General features: G+C 45.1%; 1 protein-coding gene across 3 annotated transcripts in view; it reads right to left on the bottom strand.

Annotated features, from left to right (window-relative positions):
* The window catches only part of Pik3r1 (phosphoinositide-3-kinase regulatory subunit 1), an 84,453-nt gene that overhangs the window by 9,998 nt on the left and 52,985 nt on the right, over positions 1-21,470 (bottom strand). Inside the window, exons 3-7 of one of the 3 annotated variants that reach the window (XM_041663736.1) lie at positions 18,586-18,678; positions 17,837-17,911; positions 11,556-11,687; positions 10,566-10,767; positions 10,287-10,366 (exon numbers count right to left, since the gene is read on the bottom strand). In XM_041663736.1, coding sequence (XP_041519670.1) covers positions 10,287-10,366; positions 10,566-10,767; positions 11,556-11,687; positions 17,837-17,911; positions 18,586-18,678 — 582 coding nt within the window. Of the gene's footprint in view, positions 1-1,115; positions 1,439-3,250; positions 3,436-10,286; positions 10,367-10,565; positions 10,768-11,555; positions 11,688-17,836; positions 17,912-18,585; positions 18,679-21,470 lie in introns of those variants that run through there. The other 2 variants (XM_041663738.1, XM_041663737.1) reach the window with 2 other exon arrangements.

Below are 21,470 nucleotides of genomic sequence, written 5' to 3'. Positions count from 1 at the left end.
TTTTAGCTGTATTAAAGTTGTGTGCCCAGGCAGCTCTATCTAAAGAAAGTAACTAGGAACATCTGAGCAGCAGAAATAACAGGAGCTGGCTTCTCTTTCTTCTCCTCCTTAATTATGAAAGACAAATTTGGTTGCTCTGTCCTGCAGGAGCGCAGCAATCACATTTTTTTTTTTTAAGCCCTCATTTTACAGCAATGTGTTTTAAGAACTGGGTTTCTCTATGTTCTACGTTAGTTCGTTAGGCATGGCTCTTGCCAAAGCCACTTCAGGAAACTCCTCTCTGAACTACGTCTCCTTAGTCTTCAGTTACCATGCTGCTGGGGGGACACTGTGCTCTACACGTTAGGTTAGAACCCCGATCCTCTTCTTCAATGTCAGATCAGTGTGCACATCCATCCACAAGGTGACAACACGCCCTAGGCATTTCTGAGTTTCCCCATTGAAGGGAGGGCTGACCCCAGAGGTGCCAACCAAAGGAGCTAGGATTTTTACCTAAATCTGACACCACTAACTTTGAAAGCACTGTGACTGTTTCAATTTATGCCCCCCAGAAGATTTCGGGTGTCTAGCAAGACTCTTTCACAAAGGCGAGGAAAGCCCACTTCTTTTTCCATGGTAGTCTCTCGGCAGGAGAGCAAGCAAGTCTCCAACATTTGAGACTCAGCAGACCTGAGTTTAAGTCACGGCTACCTCTCACGAGCTTTCTCAAGCACCCGGCATCATCACAGCAAAGTACCACGCTGCCAGAGTCCACAGCCAGCAGAGCAAACAGTGCAAAGGACACGTCCCCTTAATTAAAGGAACAATATACAACAATATAGCCCAACCTGCCAAGGAACATAATTAACAAAGGACGCCAGCAGCGGAAAAAGTAGAATCCAGTTCCCAGCCGTTCAGCAAGAACCAGCTTGTATCACATACAGCCCGAGCTTGCTGCTATAGTCAAACAGTCTGTTTAATTTTAAAGCTATAATCAGCCTAATTTTAAACTGTGAAACAAATTAGTAAAAATAGCAACCTCGAGAGGATCTGTTAACAGCCGCTTTCCAAAAAAAAAAAAAAAAAAATTAAAGTCAGAAAATTAACTAGCTTCTCCATTAATAGTGCAGTATTACCTGGTGGATCCATTTCTATATAAAACATCAAGTCCGTGCCACAGTTTATATCTGTCTTGGCACACTCTAAGTCCAGGTCTTCCATAGTCCAAACCGTGGTGTACATTTGTGCGAGAGTTTCCTCGGCTGTGCTCAGTTATAAGAAAAGAGTCCGGCTTTCTTTGTAATGGTGCCTTGGAATTCATTTTAAAACCTATACGGGGCTGCACTGTAACCTATTACATCACACGCCCCAGCCAATCAAGTCAGAAAAATGTCACCAGACCACTCCTGCTTCATCGGTTCTCCTGGATGCCAGCTTCACACGGCCCCAGCCTCTCTCCGAGCGCCTGCCTCCATGCCACACAGCTGCAATGTCTGCACGCTCATCGTTTCGAAAGGTGTTTAATTTGCCTGCTCTCTTCCAGCAGTGAGTTCTCTAATTCCCTTTTATTACTCCCTGCAGCATGGTACATTCCGCTGTTGGCAGATTGACAACGGCTTATACATCGGCAGCTTCTAGCTCAGTCCCTCTGTGCATCTGGGCTTAGAGATAGCCTGGCTAGTCCGCGGCGTAAAAATCTTACAGAGGCATCAAACTACTGCCCTTCAGCTCTATTTTACAGCCCTTAGATACCGCTCCTCTGTGTGAGAGGCAGAAAGGATCAAGCGCTCTGAATATTTAAGACAGTCTCCCACAGTTCTTAAGCATAGCCATAAATGTACCACATTAAAAGGGGGAAGCTAAAAGACAGTACTCAGACAAAATACCTCTACCAGAATATCCCAAGGTCACAATGAGGCTTTACAGAATAAATCATGCAAACTCAGCACAGGAATGAAGACGCCTATTATTTGCAGAAATGATAGCATTAATGGTCCACACTGGTGAGTTTCAATGTTTCCTACCTAACAAGACTGGACAATGAGGTGCTTCTGCCAAAATAAGAGGCCATATATCAGAAGGCAGAGTTCAGGTGCTCTCTGCCAAGTGGCTCGCTCAGGAACCCGACTCACTGCTAGCTGCTTTAAAAAAAAAAGGTGATGTAATCTCTCTCTTTCTCTCTCTCTCTCTCTCTCTCTCTCTCTCTGCCCTCCCCTCTCTCTTCTTCTCTCTTTAGCTCAGTACCTTACTTGGGGGACAATACTCCTTCTTAGCAGTGTTCAATATAAACAAATCAATTTCTCTACAAATCTAAGGATTTAGTTTGGCTCTTTCAGTCCCTCTGCATGTGATTCTGTCTTCGCAACCGGAGCTTTAACATACACGGCCACGGAGGACCCGAATCTCTTGACATTGACATTACTGTGGAGGGTACTGCTCCAATGTGAATGAGGGTTCATTTTAAAAAACGTGAGTGGGCTCTATGGGGGGAGTGTTGTGCTATGCACCCGTGGGAAGGCTGACGGACACAGAAGCCCCTTTAGATTTCCACCACGTTTGGGATCACACAGTATGAAAAGTAGAGCAAGGCATTCTCTCTTCTGGCTGCTGTCCACTTGAGTCCCCTCCCTAGGGCATTTCTGCCTCATTGGAGACAGCAGCAGACGCAACCCTGTTCCTTCCAATTCACACTTCTCTATCTGCCTACAAGTTGAAGTAAATCTAAACTAAAATTTAAATCTATCCTAAAATTCTAATAAAAATGGTAAAAGCCATGGTGAAGTATGTCCTTAGAAAAAGATGGAAAAAAAATAATAGTTGAATAAAAATGTTGAGTCTTCCCCAAAAGTAAAGGGACAAGTTCCCTTGGCAGTATAACCAACCCATGAATCACCCCGAAAGGACCAGAGTGCAGTACTCCTATGGGAAGCCTAGCTGCAGCCTGCTGCTGCCATGTGGCAAGTGGACCCAAGGGGCAGGTCAGAGAGACAGGTGATTTTCCATGTTCTCTGCAAGCTCTGGCTTGGTCCCAACTTCCTGACCCCCCACTTTCTAAACTCCAAAGCTAAATGCCATCTCTTCCTCCCTACAGTGTCCCCCCCTGGAGGACAGAAGGGAGCGTCTCCCCCTAATCGCCCATCTGCTCTCCCCAGGCGCACACACTCCCAGTGCACACACAGACACTCACATACACCCGCTCCAGTCAAACTAGAGAGGACGGTTTGCAGATAAAAGAGCCCGGTGAGAAGTGCGTAAATGAAAAGCGACTTACTTTGTAGGTTATGCATTTCAGCGGTTTCGCTTTGAACTGCCAGTATCCCACCGAGTAAAAAAAATCCAAAGAAGCTGTTCTTCCACCAAGTGGGCCCAGCCCCCGAGGCTCCCCCGCCCGCTCGGCACCAGCAGTCGCAAGCCTAGCAGGAGGAGAGCGCGCAAGGCGGGGGCGCGCGACTCTCCGCCCGGCCCGGCCGCCGGCTCCCCCAGGCTAGGCTGTAGCCGGTCCCTCCGCCCCGAGCCCCGCCCCGGCAGCACGTCCCCGGCTCCGCAAGCAGAGCCCCCCTGGGTCGCGCAACTGCGCAGGGGAAGAAAGGAGCTCTCGCGGACGCTCGCCCGTCTAGCTTAGATAAAGATCGCGGCTTCATGATTAACTTGGGCAGGTTCAAATATTTGCTGAGCTAGGGATTTGGGGAGGGGGAGGGGCACCCAAGTCAAAGTCAAAGTTGTCATCAGGCTGACAAGTGACCGAGGCAAGACTAACTTGCTCATTTTCGCCCTGGAAATGAGAAGGGCATTGTAAGGGAGCGCTGAAAATAGTCCTCCCTGGTGGCCATGGTGCCTGTATGTGCAGGCAGCCCCCGCTCCGGGGGCTCAAGTGGCCCGCAGTGAAGCGGCACAGGAAATGGCCCAGCTAGTTCAGCAAAAAATAGAATCAAAGCCGCGTTTGTGAAGGCCTGAACCTCTCGGAACAGACCAGAACAGGGTGCCTCACTCTTGTGTCCACCTCCTCCCACACATTGGCACAGTTGGCCCTGCAGCAGGTGTATCTATCAGGAAAGCCCTTCACAGAGAGCATCGCACAGGCACACGGGCTGGCAGCTCCAGGAGGGCATCCTCCTTGCAAGCCCAGATTTTCAAGAGGTCAACTTCAGCTCACCTTCAAGGTCCTAGGACTCTCTAAGAGGTGTGTCTGCACTGGGTTAACTGCCAGCTGGGCGTGGCAAAGGATAGGACCAAGAAGGACACACCTTCCTTCCTGTGGATTCTAGTCCTTTATTTGAGAAAGTGGCAACTAACTAGGTTTAGGGTTGTTGGCTGGCCAGAAAAGAATTCAAGTCTTTCCCTGGGACTTTTCCATTGCATCAACACAGAGGCCTCTCCACTTTAATCTTCTGAACCAGAGATAAAATGCATAAAGCCTCCAAACCCAAAACATAACAGTAATTTAGATATTACCCTAGGCGATTCCTTCATACTATAGGGGAGGAAAAACCCCCAGACAAAAAGAACTCCAGATTTTTGGCACTAAACTCCATTCTCTGCTCTTAGCTTCCCGTGATCGAGGAAAGTAAAAACGGATAAGAAATTGAATTTACTTTCTTTTAGGCCACATGAAAAAAATAATCATACTTATAACAAAACTCTGGTTTCCTGGTTTTCTCCTTTTAGCTTAAGAAAAGTAATTTTGCTTTCTTATATTCATGCATTGCCTTGCTTTAAAAAAGTGGCCCTCTGGAAGAAACAGACACTGTGGTTTTTTAAGCATACCTGTCTGGACCTACCTCCTAGAGAGATTAAAATGTAACTCTGAGAGTCTCAAAACGAAAGTATCTATGGTAAAGTAGTACACTCCCCAAAAAGCCTTCAAATAGCCAGGAACACCTTGTTGCAAACAATTTCCTCACAATGTGCACAATCAGCTACCAGGGACTCTCTACCATGGGGCTGCAAGTGTGAGAAGAATCTGTCCCCACTGATAAGAATCGTGATCTTCATAAGTTTAGGGAGGGAGCCCTCTGCTGTCGGAACCGAGCAAATCACTCCTGCTTCAGAGAAAACCAAACTTCCCATTTCATCTTCTCTAGAACCAAAACGCCCCACAAACTAATAGATATGATTACAAATATGCTGCTGGCTATACAAGTCACTAATGAACCAAAGGCGCAGATGTCATGACACCTAGGAAATAATTTCTATTTGCCTGTTAAGCCCCTTTAAGAAAACCTGTGCTTTCTCAGTGTCCCATTTACCTGGGACTGCTGAGACCCAGGACACAGGAAACCTTGTAAGTCTAACTGGAGGCTCAAGTCACCTTCTGGATGTTTCAAGCTAGTGTGCATCCCTTTCCTTGGGGGTTCTGTACAGCTCCCTCCTGAGGCAAAGATGGGCCATGATTCTGCTTTGCAGCAGAATGCACCGAGTCAGGAAACTTTCTGATCATTAACATGCGTTTGAAACTTCTGGGACATGGTTTCTGCCCTGAACAAGTCCTCTCCACGCCTGGAGGGACCCATGGTCTGAGACCTGGAAAGCTTGCTTCTTCTCAAAGAACTCCGAGCGCCACTATTAAAGAGTAAAAGCCATGGAAAAGGAGGCAGCAGGAAAAAAACTCAATGAATCGCAATCATTGACGGTAAAAAGGAATGAGTTCCTTCATAATTTTAACAGAACACAACTTAAGAAAGTAGGGCCATCCAGTAGGAGGTAAATCTATAACTCCATATCCTGGGGTCTCAAAGAACACACACTAACAACGAAGAACATCCTCCAGTTAATAAACAAACCCAGGTTTACATATGCAAAAAGTCAGAGGCAGGCTAAGGGCTTTCTGCAAAGGCACGCCCACTGTCTAAGGGAGAAGGGAACTCTTTCCCCAGTGATTAGGGCCACCTCCCCCCACCCATCCTGTCCCTTGAGAGAGAGAGAAGGCTGTGCCCTGAAAACAAAAGTAAAACCGTCCGCCAGCACGTGCCCAGAGCTCACAACACTGGTACAGACTTTGAGTAAAACTGGCTGGTTTTAATGGGATGGAGCTGGGCTCTCCCTCCATTCACCTTTACCCTTCTCTCAGGCTATGCATATTTCTCAAAGTTTCATTCCTTACCTTTGAAACAACTCAGGTCAGACCCCATTTGAAACCCAATGGGAGGGGGGGAATTGAGAGAAAAATAAACCGTTTCCCCGTCTTAGCATTTGCTTGCGCCTCAGCCGAACACCCAGCCCAGAGCATTTCAAACACAACGCATGAATTACGCTCTTCAGGAGAGATGTTTTGCAATGCGCCAGTGGTTAAAAATTAACTCTGACAGGTGTAGGAGGACAGGGGGAGAAAGAGCCACTTGTTGCCTCCTCCAGGCTTGAGGGTGCAATGTTAGACTCCAATTATGCTACATTAGCATCTCTGAATACGTCCGTGAAATCCAAAATATGGGCGGTATTCAGGGGTACCCTGTGTTCACTGGACCTGTTCCTACTGTGGCTGCCCTGGCGAGATCAGTTTAGTTTTCCATGTCTGGGCAGTGTAAAAGAAATTCCAGAAAGCCTGCCACTCAGCTTTAAACACATTGAGGACTTCTCGCACAGAGGAATGGCAAGCTAACAACAGAACTCTGGAAACACGCGCTCTGCATCACCTGGCCACACCTGTGCCTCCTTCCAGAAGAGCAAGGAATCTTTACCTCAAAGGGCCGCTGGGTGCACAAAATGAGTGGGTTTCTACAATTTCTTTGAAAGTCCAAGTTTATCAGTGTTATGAGTATATTTGGAGAATTATTAGTCTGGGCTCAGATCTGTAACTGGAAGGGATCAAAATGAGAGATAGCTTTTGTCTTTGCCTTTTAGAAATGTAGCCAAACCGATTAAACTAACAGTTTTGAAAAAAGCCCACGGGACAGTTGAAGAATAGGGAACAGGGAATCAAGAACACAAACACGGTGAATGGGCCGTTTTAACCTGCACAGAAGGCACACTGGGGCCTACTGGGACACAGATGAAGTGGATGGCACAGGGGACGCTGTGCACAGTTGTACGTGCTGTGCACCGTGCAAAGGCGCATTGGCAAGGTAACAGGGGGAGCAGCACTGACATCCAGGCCACTCCACCCACCAAGCCACACGGCTTATTCATGTCAGCTCATTTAATCCTAACAACCCTGGGAGAGAGCGACCCATTCTTTCCACGGCGCATCTGATGAAGCCTTGTTCCTGAAGCTACCCACCTGGCCCTGCGGCCCTTTGTTCCCTGCTGTCCATAGGCTCTTCCCTCAGGTTTAGCTCATTACATTCTAGAAACTTCGGAAGGCTTTTTGACTGTACACTGAACACAGCCCCATGGTTCGAGATGGTTTCAACAACTTAGGTATACAAAGGTTGCAGACAGGACAAGCTGGACCCAAAGGTAGCTCCTAGACAGATCTCCCTGAGGCATACACTAGTCAGGTAGCAGAGCAAGCCTCTCATCTCTGTATCTTCAGGGTCCTAGTGGTACCTTATAACCCTGTCACCTAAAACGTGGCCTTACATCAGCGCCTGATGGGCCAGTTTGCAGAAACACATTCTTAAGGGACCGACCGCAGTGTACAAATGTCCTATGAGTGCACACAACCTAAAGATGTGCCTCAAACACTCTGATTAGCTGGCTTGCTGTCTATCTGCAAATCAAAATGCTATTTTCCTTTGTTCCACTTAGAATTGGACCTGGTTTTCAAGGCCCTTTTCAGGGTGTATTCTTCCATGAACTTATCTATTCAGTTACCCCCAAAAAGTCATCAACTGCACCTCCAAATCTCTGTCTTAGAAATGCACTCGCAGCTCGAATTTAGAGGCTGTTTTTAACAGACCTTATCTTTCTAACTACTACCTGGTAGAACCCAAAGAAGCCAGAGACACGTCTATCTGCCACACAACAAACACCTCCTTGTACTCCTCACTTACAGGTCCTTCAAAGACTCCCTTCTGTTCAGAATGGCAGCTTAGATAAATGCCTGATTTATGAGCATGCACTGGAGATGAGTTTCCAAAGCCCTTGGGGGCTCTTGCATGCTGGACTGGTGGAAAAGGCACTGGATTCCCACCGGGTTGTAGAGGTCATTTCTTTTTCTAGGATACCCTGCCAATCACTGCGCTGGAGCTAGCCTGGAGCCCAAAGGTGTTCAGGATGAAGGCACCTACCTTCCCCTACCCTCTTGTGGGTGGAGCGTGAAATGAGAACCATTTAATCCCAAGGGACCTAGACAATGCTCAGAGTGGCTGAAAATTACCGCATGAAGTAAAAAATGGCTCAGATAGGGCTTAAGAATTACTTGGGTTTAATCTGTTTTCTTTCCTTCCTTCTTTCTTTTTATTTTTTTTAAAGTCTGCACAAATACTGGGACAATCCAGGATGTTCAAGCTTTGTCATCCTCAGCAGCGGAGCTGACGGAACTAATCCTGCTTTGAAATTAGTACGCCAGTTTCTACATGGGGGACTGCCATGCTCTTCTGTGTATTAGGCCACATCATGAGAACGGCGGGCGATGATACATGCTTACTTTTAGAAGTCAGTCTGATAAAAGACATTTAATCCATTTATATTAAACTCCCAGCGGTGAAACACCCTTCCCCGCCAAACAGACAAATAAGACCTTAGTAATCAATTCATTTATAAAAGTCCCATCTGGATTTCAGCGTCCCTGTCACCTGCCTGATGAGGTCAGGGAGTGAGTGTTACGGAGAAGGCCATGATGACCAACTCCTCAGCTCCCCTCACCCCCCACCCCAAGCCCTACAGGGCAGACAAAGCACAGCTGTGCTTCTTCTCCAGGGTGCATCTCAGTGTCAGTCAGGAGGAAGTGAACAGTTGCCGCTGAGCGCTTTGGCTGGGGCCTGCCTATTCTTGGTGCCCCTCTTCCTTCCTAGCCTGTGTGGTTAGTCTCCGCGTAGGCAGTCCAGTGGCTCACAGCCACATCCAGGCCCCACTGCGGCCAAAGGCAGTTCCTGAACATAACCCAGGGCTCCTGAATCCATTATCCAGTGCACTCTGTCTACAGCTCCAAGTATCCCCACGAAACGCTGTTTGCTGCGGTTTGGAACCTTTGGAAGATACCACGCTTGCCTCCTCTATGATCATGCTCACGCTAGGTACAGTATTTTGGGTCAGTCCCACAGAAGCCCTTCCAAAATCTTGCATCTTGAGCACTCATCTATGTCCAGTCATTTCAGGGTGGAGTTTGAGCCCAAGCCCTTGCCTCTCTCAGTCTGCTGCATCCAGATGCAAAAAAGCCCAGCCTGTCGCTCTGGCTCAGTGGCTACTCACCCAGCCGTGCTAATCTGCATGAATGATCCATCACAGACAGCAGAAGCAGTGTGCTTGGGTTTAAAAGTCTAGGCATACATGAAGAAGGCAAGCACAACCTCCTCCTGGCCCCGCAACTATACTTCACCTACTAAGGGCTGACTAGGAATCTAAAGGAGCAGCCCTGTGTGCTACTAGATCACAGGTTGTTTGGACTCTCTAAGCAACGCCCTGCTTTTCTAGGTGTGTTGACACCCTCCGCCCTGTTCAGTGAACAGCTAGAAGACCACCTGGCTCGCCCCAACTGCAGTCAACACTGCTTTCCTGCTGCCTGTGTTGTTGAAAGTGTTTGCTTTGACAGACATTTCTCGGCATAGTCCCTTCCAAAACACACACTCCAAAATACTTTAAATTATATAGTAATTATCAATCTCCCCCCACCCACTTTATAAGTATCAGAAAAACCCAAAAAGAAGAAAAAAAGTCAACAGCTAAAATGAACTCCATAAATATGCCTGAAGCATAAAAGGTGTTGGGGTCCACAGAGCTCGCCCTATGCTCATATAAGACAGAAAGGTGGAGGCAGGAAGGAGGCTTGAGGTCAAGGCCAACCTCTGCTACAAAGTGAGTTCAAGGCCAGCCTGAACTATGTGATGAGACCTTGTATCGAGCTAGTAAATTTAAGGGAAAAAAAAGTAAGACTAAAACCAAGATAGCTTAAATTTTGCATGAACTGATATGTTCCGCATAGCCCACCACTGTTATTTTTCTGTGAACCATAAATCAGCATATTATTAAACATTACAGTTGTACCAGAAACCTGCATTCATTCAGAGGAGATAGAAACCACTGTTTCTATCTGTATGGACCTCCTTTTGTAGCTAAGGTAGAGAGAACACAAGGGTTCAAGCATTTGCTTGATGGTACCTACACATAGCCTTACTCTGTTTCTTGTATTTATTATTTGTTTTTAAAACTTGTATAAGTACAAAGAAAAGGCCCCAAAAGCCAAGTGACCGTCAAATATTGCAAAGTCTTACCTGGTGCTGGCTGTCGTTCATTCCATTCAGTTGAGATTAAAATCTCTATCACTTTTATGAGGTGTTCAGTATTATCAGAGCTGGAAATAAGAAAGGTGGTTCGTGAGAATCGTCCTTCCTAAAAACAATACCGTCTCCAAAATCATCCTACTGATGTGTGTGGACCAAGTCCCCATGAGATGTGCATCTGTGGCCAGGATCTTCAGACACCCTTAAATAGTCATTAGGGCCACCCCATCCCCACCATACCCCCAAACCTTTTTCTTATCTTTCACTTACCTGGATGCTGGGAATCTAAAAAGCACAGGGCTGAAAATCTCGGAGAGGACTCTTGTGTTCAAAAGATTTTTGCTGGAGGCTTGAGAAAGCTTGAAGAAATGCTTAAGCAGATACTGAAGCGTAAGCCAATATTGATGAGGTATATTAGGCGACCTAATGAGCTTCTTCAACAGCTGGATGTAGTCTTCAGGGCTTTGTACTTCTACAAGTTACAGAGAGAAATACAGGAAACAGAGTAAGGCTATGTAGAGGTGCCGATGAGCCAATGCTTGAACCATTTCAAATCTCTGCTGTAGCTACCAAGGGAGGCCCAGACAGAAACCTTCAGGAGAGGCACCCAGGACCTTTGCCCTTCTTATTAAGAAATGCATTGTGAGAAAGTAAAGATCTCCAGTCAAATGAAATACAAGAAACTCTTCTTGTAAAAAAACCACAAAATGTTCAGGGTGTGCTCTCAGAAGCCTGGCCTCCATCAAGCAGCTCCAAGCCTGATTGGCTGCCTCCTCAGAGCATCAGATAAGGAGCACAGGTTAAACTTTGAAGGTCATGAACCACAATTTCCTGTCCCCAAAGCGCTGCACAGAGCTCTGGCTCCTGATGCTGAGTGCTCCACCCTCAATACGTTTCATTCTGGGTGTGCAGGGCCTTGGACAATAAGATTCCTCGCCGTGCATTCTAGTCCTAGGTCTCTGAATCTGAGAATAAGGCTTCGATAGTCATGACCTTCCCAACAGATCATGATCAGAAGCGAATTAGCCAGTTTAACACATGGGCAGACTGACTTCTAAGCCAACACAAGTCTAAGTCTCTTCTGTCAAGTACTCAGACGCTGTGTGGAAAAGGAGGGAGTCTGGGGTGGTGGCGAGGCACTGGGAGGGCAGCTTAGAATTTTCTCAATGCTTTCTCCTTATACACAGCACTTCACAGAACGACAGACCTATCTACATCTCGGTCACCTGTGCGGGAGAGGTTTGGAGAGAGAAAACTCACCTTGGGCTAACGACAGCATTTCATTGTAAACAGCTACTGGAATGACAGGATTCGGTAAGTCCAAGAGATAGCGTTTGAAAGCATCTGCTAACACCTGGACATCAATCATCTCCAGGTCCACTGAGGCGGCATCTAGGAGAGAAGTCATTGAAGAAATATTTCAGGTGTTCATACTTCTGTTGGGCCAATTTTCAAAATGTGCGACTTTAAAAAAGACACAGGGAAGGAAGCAACGTGAGGGAAACAGAAATTAGGGCTCAGGAAAGACTGTTTCTCATAGGGCAGGCTCCTGAATTTTGTAGAGAACAGCTTTTCTTCACGTAGCTTTTGTCCCACATAATAAGCATCCAGCATGCTCAGACTTTAGCTATCATGCTGGTACCACTTTCCTTAGAGCAACAAAAAATAATATTATTACCGATAAGTTAGTGTCCTCCCTAGTGGCTGTGTTGGAACTCAAAGTCCCAACGCTCCATCGCTATTTGGAGATGAATCCTATCACAGGTGATCAGGTTAAACAAGGGTTTAGAGTAGACCCTGAAACCAATCTAACTAGCATCAGTGTAAGAAAAGACAAAGTCCCAGAGACACCCGAAATCCGTGAACAAAGGAAAGGCCATGTGAACAGACACTGAGGGGCAGTTGTTGGGGAGTCAAGAAAGAAGTCTCAAAGAAAGCAAACCTTCATCGTCTTGAATCTCCATACACCCCACACACACACACAAACACACACACACACACACACACACACACACAGCCAATGTTCTCTCAAACTACATTAGGAAGATGAAAAATGAAAATTCCCAGGTTTTCTCAAATCTGAACTGATAAATGCTACATAAAATTCAGCCTTAACAGGATGCTCAGCTAAATATCAAGATACTTCAGCATTTGAGCAATCAGTTTTAAGATTACCTATAGAATAATCCAAATTGTTCCAGAAAGCTTCTCCTGATGCTGCTATTATCTAACCTGAGAGCATTCAACTAGCTCAGAGAAGAGGAGCGAGTTTCTCTGAGAAATCCATCTGCTAGAAAGGAGGTCAAGTCATCCAGGACAGGGGTAGCAGTAATCCAAAGCACTTTTCAGCACAGCTCTTGGGGTGGGGAAGGAACTGAGGTCCACTAGAAAGCAGGGGCACCAAGAACAAGAGTGACTGAGGGCATCCATAAAAGAGGAGCATTTGGCAAGGAGGGACCAAGAGGAGTTATCTGGGGAGCAGTGTGCTCAGAAGGTGGGCTGACACTACATTTTTTTTAGCTGTCTTCAGTTCTGGCACTGAGGGCTCTGCTGTGAAGGACCTATAAGGAGCAAGATAATATAGTTATGTAACTCAGTGTGTGGCTGAACTGGGTGGTGTCTCGGAGATGAGAAAATACCAGAGTCATGCTAAGAAGGTTCTACGTGAAGAGAGTATAGTATTTGGGCTATCCCTGAAAGATGGCCGTGTAAAGCAGGGCCCTTCAACTGTCCCCCTTTCAATTCAAAACAAAAAACCTTTACCTATTCATGACCTCTTTGTAGCCAAGTAATTTTTATATGACCTGAACTATAGAGGTCTGTAAAGACATGCAGAGCAAATAATTATTGAAATTATAAAGCAGTCTGTTTTAAAAGGATTCTTAGGTACACATATAATTTTACCATTGATTAAAGGTGAAGGCTAACTTGCATACTAATGAGAGATTTTCTTGTTTATGCTTATACAGAATTAAATCTTAGCTTAGTATTTGATACTGTAAGATACAGAGCGCTTTCAGTGCTTTTCAGAGCTAATCAACATTTTTACTTAAAAGTTATGAACAGGGGAATGCTGTTTTGCATAAATACGTGATCCAAAATGGCAGAATTGTGTCAAGGGCAAAACTTCCTGGAAATTTTGTTCTAACCCCAAACCAAACTTTATTTATATTTTAAAATAAAAACTCAAATCAGAAACTCAAACAACCGTTTTCACAAACAATTTTACGCAATCCAACCCCAAAATATACTAATGTATGTATGAGAATATATTTAAGTGTGAGGTATGCATGTGGGTAAAAGATACACATGCTGAGGAAGGATAATAAGAAAATTCATATCAAAGTCTCCCATAATTCAATCACAGTGTTTCTATGGAGAACTTTGTGTGTATGGAGAACCATGACAACTCATACCCTACACCAGTGTTGTCCGTGGCCTGACAGCAGGGACAGCATGCACAGTACAAGGTGCGGAGATTTCAGGTCCCAAGCTAAAGATGCGGTGGAAGTGAAGGACGGCATGCAGGTAAATGCCGCCAAACGCCGCCAAAAACATCTCTGACTATTACACGTTTGGTTTTCACTTAAACTTTGATTCGGAAACCTTCTATTGTCAAACTCTTCACAAGCACCACACGCGGTTACCCGACTGATGTGGGAGTGTCATATATCAATCTGTTGATTTCATTGGTTAAGCAATAAAGAAACTGCTAGGCCCATTTGATAGGCCCACCCTTAGGTGGGTGGAGTAAACAGAACAGAAGGCTGGGAGAAAGAAGCTGAGTCAGTGAGTCGCCATGATTCTCCCACTCCAGACAGACGCAGGTTAAGATCATTCCTGGTAAGCCAGCTCATGGGCTACAGCAGATTATTAGAAATGGGCTAGTCCAGGTGAGAGAGCTAGCCTAGAAGAGGCTAGATAGAAATGGGCCAAGCGGTGTTTAAAAGAATACAGTTTCCATGTAATTATTTCGGGTAAAGCTAGCCGTGGGGGCGCAGCCCGCCGTTCCTTATTTCAACACCCGACTCTTTATGAGAAATGACCCACGCACGGAGAGACTGCGGGCTGAGTCTGGGCTGAAACTGAGGTAGAAAAGTTTTTCCGGACACATCATGACATTAAGCGGAACTCGTCCCATTAAATAGCCAGATGTAAGTGACCACACCTCATACTCTCAGAAAATCAGGCTTGTGTACAATACACACGGTCCAGGCCAAGAAAACCCTGCAGAAGTTGAAGGATACGGAGATAAAACATGTGTTGCTGAAATATTCTAAAGGGCTAATCAGACAGGGCCCATTCTAACCAGACACACCCCAGTCTCACAAAGATGCAAGGGCCATACTGGGCCTTTGTGTCAAGGGTCTAGCCTGAAACTAGGTCATTATTAGTGACATGATATAGTGTTAAGATTACATGGGCATCACTGCAAACCCCCAAAGAATATTTGAAGCTTCTGGCCCCACTAGCTGCGGCCCTTGTGGGCCTCACTTCCTATCTCTTTGCCTTGAAAGTCAGTGGCACCTGAAAAATATATGCTCCACCATGTGTCGATATATGTAGACTTCTAGGTGCTCTTGCAGGGCCGATGAGAAGTCCTTTCACCAGAAGACTTGGCAAGCAGTCTGGCAATTATGTATCTCACATGTCACTTAGGGGGCCTCGAGGACAGAGTGTCCCTCTCCTCCTGCCTCCCTAAGCAGCCAACGCAAGAAGCATGGCAAGTATTTTGGTCTGGAGCTGTTAGGCTGCCGCTCACTCCAGAGACCTGAAGAACGCAGAGTGTGTGGTCTACCTAGTCTTTACAGTGTTTGAATGAAATTACATATGCAGGTCTCGGGATAAACTCACCACGTGTCAAAGGCCACAAGAGTTGATGACGGAGTATATTTGGTTTTATTTATTATTATTTGTGTGTGTGTGCGTGTGTGTGAGATGGGACTTCCCATGTGCCCCAGGGTTCCTGACTTGTGCAATACAAGCTACGTCTTCTGTATGAACACCACCCTGGCAGCTCCTAGACACCCACAGCTGTCTTGGTGAAGAGAGAGGGTGTTCCGTCATTTCACTTTTCACCGCACTACCAATGGGTAACCAGTTCCTTCGATACCACGTCAGCTCCCTGGGAGGCCCCACCCCCAGTCCCCAGCCAGCCAGCCACCAAATGATCTCTATCTGGTGTAGTGGTTCCTAGGGCGTGGGGGTAGAACAGACTGCAAACTGGCACTATCTGGAGACATTCTAGGCTGTCGTGACTCGGGGGTGGATGCTACTGGCACCTAGTGGGTAGAGGCTGGGGATGTGGCTGACTAACCAGCAGTGAACCTGACACTCCTCATCAGTGCATCACATCCAGAGGGCCAGGTTCAGACAGCCCCGGTGCACATTAAGAGAAACACGAAAATGCGCCAGGAGGAAGTGTTGACCATTAAAATTCAAGGAAGATTAAAAGAAGCGGGGAGGGCAATTTGTTTTAGGGTAAAATAAGGGAGGGGCGAGAAAGGCAGGGACAATCAAAATAATCTGGATATAAACCAGGGCTTTGCCGCTCGCTCGCTCTCCCACTAAATCATGTTAAGTGAATTTGCTTAACTTGTGCTTTCTTTACTGGAGACTTAGCGTCACTAACACTTCAGAATTAGGCTACCATGAGCGGCTGCAAAAGAAGCATTAAGATAAGTGGGCTGCTTGCCTCACCTCTGTCTGGCATTGCAAATTTACAAAATTGTTCAAAAGCCAGCAATTTTTTTGTCAGGGCAAACGGAGGTTTCCTCTGGGACATTATAATAGCTCCAGGTATTGAAAAGTCTACAACCTGGGGACACTTTTGGCAGATGCACTCCCAAGGTTGGATAGTGTTTGCTCTTTTGTGGCTATGAAAATGTGTCAAGTTGTCTACATGTGAGTTTTGGTGGCAATGAGGAAGGATGCTGCCCATCAAAATATATCATTGACGTGAGTGAATCTTGGTGGTTTGCGCCATCTCCTGAGGTGTGACAAAAATAATAAAAATAAAACTTTTTCCAAAGCTAATGTGGAGAGTTTTGTACTGGTCACATTAAAAACCTCAACCACAACTTTTCACAATTTCATCGGTTTCTGGTGTCTTCACATTTCCTGTGACTTTTAGCAAACATCCAATTTTACCTTTTATTTTGTTCTTGTAACCAATACATGCAACCTGACTTCAATTGGCAAGGCACAAAATTCAGTATTTCCTTAACGCCCTGGTAAGGTTGGTAGAAATACAGAAAACAGAAAAGGCTCTCACTCTGGACTTTTCCACTAGCCAGCGTCTAACGAGCAGATTGGCGGAACACACAGAAGCCCAGAGGTACACTGCCCTGTGTGTGCTAGGCTGAGCTCAAGGGACACAGGAACTGGAGTTGAGACATTTGCTTCGGTTCGCTTCAAGTGAAATCACTTGCTGATAAGCATCTAGTCGCACACTTTTCTCTAAGAAATGTCTTTTGTAGAAATTCCCTAAAATGGCCTAAGCCTCAAGCTACTTCCCACTTCAAACGGTTACTTCGTAAGGGTCAGGTGGGCATTCCCATGCCAGCATCCTTCCGAAGGGGCCTTGCCCAGAACAACATAGGCAACTCTTTCATTTAAATATCCAAATTCAGGTAAATAATATGAGGTAGAAAACTACAAAAACAAGAACGAAAGAAAGAAGGAAAGAATACTATAAATGAATGAAGGATTTAAGACATTCTAGAAGTTGGCAAGAGAAGATAGCTTCCTGGGATGAGGGCAGTACTTTTCCCTGTATGGAAAAGGAAAGAGGAAGTCACATAAAGCCACTATTTGACAGAGTAAGTTAGTGTCTCCTAAGTAACGGTGTGCTGGAGCTGGCTGCTGGCTCAGGAGATCAAACGTCCTCAGTTTTTCCCAACTCCACATTCAATGACATCATGTTAGCATGAAGTCAACCACAGTGGGGCTATTTACATCACAGGAAGGGGCTAATACTCTCACCCCGTAATTTCCCTCTGCAGAAAGTACAGTCACCATTACACTACTAGATAAACACCCAATGCCATGATGTTACTCGACGGACATATGGCATTAGAAAGTCAGCAGGTGAGCAAGGAAGAAAGCCAGCAGGCCAGGTGGGAGGGAAAGAGCCCGAGAAGGGGTAAGAGGACACCAGGAGACAACCGTCAAATGACGCAGGCTTAGAATATTTTCAGGTGACCCATATGAGTAAGAGCTTACCAAAAGCAAGGCTGAGGAACATGGCAGAGATAGCATCTGATAAATGCCAAGAAATTGTTTCTGAAATTCCTGCAGAACCCAGGGGCTCGCGTGCCGGAAAAGGTTGAGAGCTCACAGCTTACACTCACACACTCACGCCTCCACTCAGGAGCTACACAGCCAAGGCGCGCACGGCTAACTTCACTGAGCAGAGGACACTGTGCAGGCTTTGAGGACTCCTTTGAGACCTAAGGTGTTGTATGGATGGGGGTGGGGGCGGGCAATCTGAAACAGAAAGGTGAGCTTATCCTCGTTTACAGTCCTGTGAAGTGACTCACCACAATCAAGAAGCTGTCGTAATTCTGCAGGGCTGCTGGGGCTCTGTGTTCTGTAGAGAGTCGGACATTCCAGTCCTGAAAGACAAAACAGACCATGTGTGCACAATCACAGTTCTCTGCAGACTCGGTGAGCCTGCTGCTGGAGGGCCATTCCCATTTCCACCCAGCATCTACTCTAGATGCGTGCTGAATATCCTTGGAAGCCAACCCCAACAATTAGTTGTTATCTAGTTTGTCAATAATTTTTGGCAACTCCAGTGGGCCATTAAAAAGCAGTTTAATCATATTTATTAAATTAGGAAGAACTGAATAGCTCCCACATAGTAACTACGTAGTAGTCTAGAATAGTGGTCCTCAACCTGTGGGTTGTGACCCCTTTCACAGGGTTGCCTATGACCATCAGAAAACACAGATATTTACATTATAATTCATAAAAACAGCAAGATACAGTTATGGAGTAGCAATGAAAATAATTGTATGGCTCGGGTGAGGGGCGGTCACCACAACATGAGGAACTGTATTCAAGGGTTGCAGCATTAGGAAGGTTGAAAACCACTTCTCTAGAGTTAGGAATTATCAGCTACGATTCTTCCCTGTTACAGAGACCCACACAGCTAGTGTGGTTAGCACAGCCTCTGTTCACAGCAACCAGTAAGACATTCACATAATGAGTGGTCCAGGGATACATATAAAGTATAGCAGTCACGAAATAAAGGCCTAACACTAACTCCTTCTAGCAGTCTGGTTACCTTTCTTTTCGATGGCTTCTAGGAGCTTGATAAGAAGAGGTGGGGCGACATCAGGAGGGGCAAACTGCTCAGCCAGATCGGGAAGGGTGAAAGCTGAAAAATAAATTCCCAACATTAGATTTTATGTGCAGCAGTCAAGTGCATTCAACCACAATACAGAATATTTAAGCATAAATAATTCAATTACTCCAATCCATAACAGAATGGAGCTAAGGGGAGCCCTCTACCACATTACACACTGTTGGGGCCCCAGGGACATACCTGGGTTTTGTTTTTCCACTTTCAGAATGTTCACCAAACGCCCACCAAGAATCCCAGAAGGCCATGACAACAGAGCTTTGAAGGTCTCTCCTCTGGAGCATCTTTCCTAGGACAGACTGCCCTGTCTTAGGGTACCTGGGTTACGTAGAGGGGCTCCAGGCTAGACTGGAGCTTGGATGTTCAGGGAGAATCGAGAGATGCTGCAGCATACAGCTCTCTTCACCCCCATGTCCCGGGCACATTGATATTTAAGAGCGCAATCTGGGGAGCTCAGAAAATCTGAAATCAGTCCGGCTTCTAGGTTATTATGAAAGAACTGCAGCTCAGGTAGGAGAGACTAGATAAAAATCTCATGAGATAGTGTGTTATCATGATATATAACTGAATAGCTGATCATAGCAACTGGACGTTCTTTTGGACCCTTGCACTGAGTTCTATAAATGCCCAGTAGTCACCTAACAATAAACTAAACCCCTGTGTAATTGTTGTCAAAACTTTTTCTTTCTGAACGCACACACGTGTATGTGTAGGACATAAGATACTTTAAAAAGCTCTTTAGGTTTATTTCATATTATGTATGAGTGTTTTGCTGGTATATATGTATATGATGTATATGGTATTACTTGACTGCCTGGCACTTGTAGAGGAAAGAAAATTGCACCAGATTCCCTGGACCTGGAATTATAGTTGTTCGCGAGTTCAGTGGATTCATAAACTTAACCCGAATCCTATATAAGAGCAGCAAGTGCTCTTAACCACTGAACTATCTCTCTAGTCTCAAGAAACACAACACTTTGATAAACGGTATCTTCATAAGTTATGTGTATGTTTTGCCAAATGTTGTAACTATACAAAAATATCTAATGTCACGACAATCACAAATTACTTCCTGACAATATATTGACCATATTTCTCACTCAAAAAAGGGGGGAAAATGGAAGTAAAAGTATTTTTCAAAACTGTGCCAGAAGAGGGAGCTAAATATTTCACCTCAAATTTCTCAAACTTCAAAATATAGGGTTGTGAATCTTAATGAAAACATCTTCAGGAGTAACTTGTCTTTCAATAATCCAGTAATCTCAGGTGTTTATGATTCGTAACTTGCATCTTATCTAGGACAGTTTGTATACTTCACTAAATGGTCATAATTAGGTTTCAGTGAGGTTTTAGTGGTATAATTATTATAAGATTTATATGATATTAAAAAATTCTAATTAACCCATTGCAAGTACCAAGAATCAATGTAGAATAGTAACAGATTTAGAATATAAAAGCAGTGTCATTAAATGCTGACCTCAAAGGACTAAGTACGACTTAGGAAGTCATTTTGCAAACTCTAAAACCCCTTGTCCTAAGACCCCTGCAGATTTCAACATGCCCGGTATAGATGGACCCATGGAACTTGTCATTTAACTATACTGACCACAACAGCCACCAGAATGACAGAAGAGCTAAATTTTGCAGGAAAACTATCACAACACTATACAATGACACTTTCTGTGATGAGAGAAACATTTGTACAGGCTTGCTCTACAATAAAATGCAGCCACTACAAAATTCAGCAGCTGATTTTTTTTTTTTTAGTTTAATTAACAGATGTAGCCAAATGCAGTTGTGACCACAGTATTTAAGCATGCAATCTGAGAACCCGGGTGAAGGCAAATTCTGTTAATGAAAAGTTAAGGAACCTGCGGACCTCAGAATGAAGACATTTTTGTTCAAAATTTGTGCTAAGTAACCTACAAAGCTCTCCATCTGGCTTCCTGGGAGACTGTGCCTCATGACATCATTCCCCTAGCTTTTTGGCAAGATAAAGGTAGAGTAGAAATGGCCTTAATTCTCTAGACAGCTACTGTGTACAAGTCTGTGGGTGGAGGACTTCATTCCTGGAACCAAGGTGTGTCTAAGAATAGGGGTAGGAATTGTTTTGAGTTGGTAGTAAGTTTGACTTTGTAGGTGATTTCTATGAGAAACCGAGCAACGATAACAGTCAGTTTTAAATGTTCAGATGTGAAATGTTTTTGAAAAGTGTTTATAATATAAATGTGTTTATTAAAAGTTTATAATCATTTTAACTAAAAGCACTGTAAAATGAAAAAAATTAAGCTGTCTGGAAGTACAGGTCTCTAATTCAGCAAGTGGGAGGCTACAGCAGGAAGATCACAAGTTAAAAGATAGCCCAGGCTACCCAGCAAGACGCTGGCTAGAAGAGAAATGCAAATAACACACACACACACACACACACACACACACACACACACACACACACACCAACAGCAGCAAAGGCCACACAATTTCATTTCCTTCGATAAACTATAAACCACTTCCCTTGGCTCTCATGTTTGAACTCACAACAGTATCCTCTCCCACAAAGACCTTCCCCGTTCTACACTGAACAAAATGAAGGTCATTCTGCCCCTGTATGTATGCACTAGAAGGGAAACTGGCAGTAGAGAAATGATGTTAAGAAATGCTATCAATCAGGATTCAATACAGTGTTTTCCTGCTAAAGAACCTCAGCACAGCCCCAAATCCAAAAGCCCACAGCTAAGTAGGAAATACGGATACCCACCCTGCACTCATGCGACTAACTTCATCAAATCCACTCCCATATATAACATAAG

This window comes from Microtus oregoni, unplaced genomic scaffold (genome assembly GCF_018167655.1).
Source record: "Microtus oregoni isolate MIOR12 unplaced genomic scaffold, Mior012 000014F_ref0000157, whole genome shotgun sequence".
NCBI lineage: Eukaryota > Metazoa > Chordata > Mammalia > Rodentia > Cricetidae > Microtus > Microtus oregoni.
Note: the sequence above shows the minus strand (reverse complement) of the source record. Positions and strands in the feature narration are given on the sequence as shown.